The sequence below is a fragment of the Cydia amplana genome, chromosome 11, assembly GCF_948474715.1.
Source record: "Cydia amplana chromosome 11, ilCydAmpl1.1, whole genome shotgun sequence".
NCBI lineage: Eukaryota > Metazoa > Arthropoda > Insecta > Lepidoptera > Tortricidae > Cydia > Cydia amplana.
The window spans coordinates 10,647,578-10,653,345 of record NC_086079.1 but is presented as its reverse complement, the minus strand read 5'-3'; the positions used below and the strand labels follow the sequence as shown (position 1 = coordinate 10,653,345).

Genomic DNA, 5,768 nt, shown 5'->3' with positions numbered 1-5,768 from the left:
AACGTGTGTATTCTGACATTTATAAAGGGGATGATTCTCTTTTATTTTGGTGACTATTTTTAGAACCCTTTGCGGAACTAATATTTTAAACAGAACACCATTTTGTTTTAGAACTCAATATTTGTATGGCCAGCTTAGCAATCACGTATTATAACAAAAGAATCTTAATATTTAAAATTATACCTAATCTTAACATAGGTTACCACATTAGATCAGACAGTCGTAAGAATGGGACACATACACCAACTTTCGTATTGAAATTTTCCAATCACAAAAGGAAAGTGCTCCCATCAAGGTGACCGGGAATCTAATATCCTACTAGTATTTCTAATTTCTACTGCAGGATTAGATTGGCCTAATGGTTTTAAGCCCGACTGGCTTTGTATGTAATGCCCAATTTTTGCCATTCAAAGTTGTAATTTTAAAAGGCATTTCGGTAATAAAACATTTTCATTAGGTAAACCATTTTAATTTCGGTATAGTATAAAGCCTCATCAATTCCACATGATTGGGCGACGTATCGATCCTTGACGCCTGTCTGCGCCCTTAAATTTTTACTGTCAATACGAAAAATCTTTTGTACGGCTTTAGGTTATTTATTGAATGATCAAACGAACTTACCATAAGTGAAGTTCGATCATAATTATCTTGTCTTCGTCGAAGAGATTTAAAAATATTATGTTTTACTAATGTAGTTATGTCCAGAGCAACTTGCGAACCTACTCGCACCAGTATTTTAGCGCTGAAGGAGGGTAAAAAGGAAAAAACTTCTCGATACCTACCCGCAACGCTACCTTATATAAGGTCTGCCAGCAGCTAGCGACCTCATTATTTTCAGAGTATACCGTAAGCATTGATTTTGAGGGGCCCAGAAAGGGAGGGAGGGTTTTAAATCTCTTCGACGAAGACAAGATAATTATGATCGAACTTCACTTATGGTAAGTTCGTTTGATCATTCAATTATCTTGTCTTCGTCTCTTAGATTTAAAAATATTATGTTTTACTAATGTAGATGTTCAGAGAGTAAAAATCAATGCTGCAAAATCAAAGGTATAGCGACAGGTATATAAATTATAATAAAAAACATGTATAGTCACATGATATTTATTCTAAATTAACATATAATCGACAAATAGCTTTTACTTAATTAAGGATTATTAATAACCGGTCTATTATAAAAATTTGCAAAAACAGCTGATTGGTTAGACCAGCCAGCTGCTTTTCTGATCACCTCAATGCTAATGCCAGCCCGTGAGGCTGCGGAGGTTGTGGCATGGCGCGTCGAATGAGCGCCAAAAATGCTAGTATCAATGCCACTCTCCTGGAGGACCTGTTTAATCCAGCGACCGATTGTTTGTGATGAAACAGGTCTGTAAGGCTTCTTATGGGTGAGTATGAGTTTGTCTTCATTCGACCTATAGGCTGCAGTAACTGCAATATATTTTTGTAACGTAGCCGCCGGGCATATGCCTGGCCTTTGATTAAAAAATGGTAACTCTATTACTGGTTGTGCTCGCCCAATTCCCGATGTTTTAATTAAATCAGTTATGATAATTACAACCTTATCGCTGTAAAATTTAATATTTGAGATTCTAATCAAAGATAAAGTTTGGGTCCTTTGAGCAGTAGCCAAAGCAAGAAGCATAACCAGTTTTTTACTTAACTTCTCTAAATCAATTGTATCATTTGATAAAGAATCTAAATAATCTAATACCGTACTAGGATTCCATGTTACACTGTAACGAGGGAAAGATGGCCTTAATTTAAAAACACCTCGAAAGAACCTTCTAACATTCTCGTTTTGACTTATATTATTAGATGAGATCAAAGACACAGCGGATCTATGATTATTTAGCGTACCATAGCTTGATCCGCTTTCAAAACATTTAGACAGGAAATCTAGCAATGATGGAGTTCTAACATCAAAAAAATCAACCTTATTTTCTTCACAATATTGCCACCAGAGCTTGAGACTAGAAGAGTACTGTGACTTGGTACCTTGTGTTACTGAGGAAAGTAAGACATTTAAGGCAGACTCTGGTACCCCTTTTTTGATAAAGCTTTCCCTGATAACACGCTCGCTGCCAGGGTAAGGTGTCGGTGCAGCGGGTGGGTTAATCTGAAAGCAGATGAAAGGAGATATTTATTCGGAGAAAAGAATTCTACTTCACCCATACTTAATGTCTTAAAAAGAGGATACCAGGGTTGCGACGGCCAGTAAGGAACGATAACTATACCAGTGGCGTTATCCGTAACGATTTTATTTAAAGTTTTTAAGATAAGTGCAAACGGTGGAAATGCATAGAAGAAAAAAGGTTTCCAATTAATAGTAAATGCGTCAATATTATACGCGTACGGATCTCTTTTCCAAGATATATATTTAGGGCATTTAGCATTTATGCGGGACGCAAATAAATCAATTTCTGGTCGACCAAACTTCTGGATAACCTTAATGAAAGCTTTGTCCTGCAATTGCCATTCGCCGTCAATGTTAATTTTCCTAGACTCACTATCTGCTTCAATATTTAATGAAGATTTAATATAAGATGCAAAAATAAAGATCCTTCTTTCCTCGCACCACTTCCATATCATATTAGCCACATAATTAAGGTGTGGATATTGCACGCCACCCATTCTATTAATATACGATATGGCGGTGGTATTATCAACGCGAAGGAGTATATTACAATTAGCTTTATCCTCAGCAAATGATTTTAAACCGAAATAGACTGCTAACAGTTCCAGATAGTTAATGTGATTTTTACGTTCTATATCAGTCCATTGACCTCCGGTTTTCTCACCATCCGAGGCAGCACCCCACCCGGTAGTGGATGCATCGGTAAATATTTCTTGTATATAGTTATACTTTTGAATAGGGTTAAAGGCTGTCAAAATGTTATTTTTCCACCACCGTAAATCATCACGCACACTATCTGGAACTGCCATAAACTTATCGTAATCATCATTAGATTTAAGTAAAGCCAAATATTTTGCTCTCTCCATTGACTTAGTGTAAAGCCAACCATATGTGATTGCCGGGCATGCAGCTGTAAGTGTGCCTAGAAAGCTTGCGAAGTCACGAATACGAATGTTTTTAGTATTTAACAATTTATTTGTGCGTTCTAAAATATTGTTCCGTTTTTTTTGTGGTAATTTTAAACACATCATTTTAGAATCTAGAACAAAACCTAAATATGTACTTTCTTTTTCCGGAATCAAATTGCTTTTAGTATAGTTAATAATGAATCCTAACTTTTCTAGGCATTCAATAGTTTGGTTAGCATTTTTTAAACAATCTTCTTTAGTATGTCCTATACAAAGTATATCATCGAGATATCTTACAGACTGAAAACCTAATGTTCTTAAATATGCCGCGACCGGTTGTAATATTTTTGTAAAAATATACGGAGCTGAAGAGAGCCCGAATGGGAGAGCCATAAATTCATATATCTTATCCATAAAAGAGAAACGTAAAAATTTTCTATGAGACTGGTGAATAGGCAATAACAAATATGCTTCTTTCAAATCGATATTTATCATATAGCATTCTTCTGTAATAAGCTTTGTCGCTGTTCTGATATCTTCCATTTTAAAATGTTCAGTGTGAACATATTTATTTAATTTTTTAAGGTTTAAAATAAACCTCATACTTCCGTCACTTTTTGGAACAAGGAAGATATCAGACAGAAACTGGCCCGGTTCGGGTTGACACTCTTTTATTGCATTAATATTAGTTAAATGTAATAGTTCTTTTTCAATCAGCGATCTGTCAGAGATGGAAAAATACTTCTTAGGGTAACTTTTAGGATCTTGTTTAGGTATTGTTATAAAGGGAATTTTGTAACCTTGTATCGTATTTAGAATAAATTTATCATTAGTTATGGACTCCCACGCATTTAAAAAATATTTTAAACGACCAGCATGTACCTGTGAGTCTATGTTTGTGGCTGGTTGGCTGACGGGCGCGCTGCCTGCGCCGCTTGTCGCCTCGGTGGCGGAGGCGCCGGCGGCGGATGCTGCGTCTGTCGCCGGAATGCCGTGTTGTGGGCTGGGGGCGCTCGGCGCCTGGGCTGGTAGTACGAGTATCCTCGGAGCCCACCGCCGCGGCCGGGATACGGCAGCTGGCCGCCTCGCTGTAGGCGTGGGCGTGACGGTGGGGGCCTCCAGTTTAAACCGGAACTTGAAGCAGATGCTGTGGGTGCTGCTTGAATCAACTGCCCAGTTTTCTTGATGCCGCGGGAGCTTTTAACTAAATCGCCAAGCTTTTCGCCAAATAAAAAGCTATCCCTTTTCCTATCTTTGAAAGGGTCAATGAGCGATTTGTCAACCAGTGGAATTACGACAGACCGACGAGTTTCAGTTTCGGCGAAGTGAGCGTCGGCAACTAATTTTCCGACGTCGCTTAGCGTACGTATAGCTTCAGCTATATTAGGCTCCTTTTTCAAAAGGGAGTTCATAGCCTTGCCTAGACCTGAAAGGGCTTTTCCAATCTGCTGTTGTTTGGCAAGAATCCTATTATCTCTATTTCTAGATGCCTCGGTCAGCATGGCGGCTATTTCCGGATTCAGAGTTGGGGCTTTTGAAAAAGGTACGTTTTTTGGAAATAAGTATTTTTTATGCAATTCTTCCTTTGCTTCTTTTTTTAGCCCATTCAAAAGGATGTGCTGAAAATGTTTAGCAATATCTTCGTGAATGTTGTCGCCCCACTCAACAGTGTCTGGCTCAAACTCGCCTAAGGCTCGTAATAAATCGGGATCAAAATCCTCGGTGACAACGGTGATCTCGTCATTGGTATTTGTTTCGGCAGGAACTAAATCCTTTTGCACGTCTGCATTGCTAGGCGCCGAATTTTCTGCTTCGGCATGAACTTCTGCGGTACATTGGACCACGTGACTAGCAGGGGCAGCTAATATAGCAGATTCCGTTTCCAATTTATCTGGAAATTTATAAATAAGCATTTAGCAGAATAAACGCATGTAATTCACACACGAGTGATTAACTAACAGAGCCGTAATAGACAAAAAATATGGCTATAGAAAAAAGGTATATCTACCTTCAATTGCATCATCGTAAATGTACTCGTCATATTGCGCAGCGGAACCTGCAGGCTCATAACACGTGTCTCGTTCGTATTCTTCATGATCTGTAAAATGCCATAATAATATTAAAAACCTGTGGTTAATCACGTATATTCAAACGTTTAAGTACCTACGCAACAAAACATGGAGGTACTTTTGTTTTACAAATAAAATTTGTACTTTCCACTACAAATGCAGTGAAGGAAAAAATTGCTACGGGTTAATATCTCGTATTAACTCTGAGCAGAAAAGGGCTGTTGGCCAATATCGCGTATTGGCTCGAAGCGAAAAAACATTAAATAATGGCATATTTTATCACAACGAACGAATCACTTGAACTTACCTTCAATTATATCATGTTCATCGTCCGAGTAAACAACACGGTGAACGTTCTGTTTTTCTTTTAACTTTGCCTGGTATTTTTTTATTCTTCTGCGCCATTTGTCCTCTTCCGCCTCGTCCCTTTTACGCTTAGGCATCGTACCTAACACTTTAACAACTCGTAGAACTTATTCTAATACTAGGTGCGAATGCCGCGCGCGCACGAACAATAATGAGGTCGCTAGCTGCTGGCAGACCTTATATAAGGTAGCGTTGCGGGTAGGTATCGAGAAGTTTTTTCCTTTTTACCCTCCTTCAGCGCTAAAATACTGGTGCGAGTAGGTTCGCAAGTTGCTCTGGACATAACTA

The 5,768-nt window shown here is 38.4% G+C and overlaps 1 protein-coding gene across 1 annotated transcript; it reads right to left on the bottom strand.

The window, feature by feature from the left end:
• Positions 1-3,935: 3,935 nt before the first annotated feature.
• On the bottom strand, positions 3,936-5,557 carry LOC134652272 (uncharacterized). Its single transcript, XM_063507444.1, has 3 exons — positions 5,422-5,557; positions 5,054-5,143; positions 3,936-4,936 (listed from the first exon to the last, which is right to left on the bottom strand). The coding sequence occupies exons 1-3, from the start codon at positions 5,555-5,557 to the stop codon at positions 3,936-3,938; spliced, it is 1,227 nt and encodes a 408-aa protein (XP_063363514.1).
• Positions 5,558-5,768: the final 211 nt, after the last annotated feature.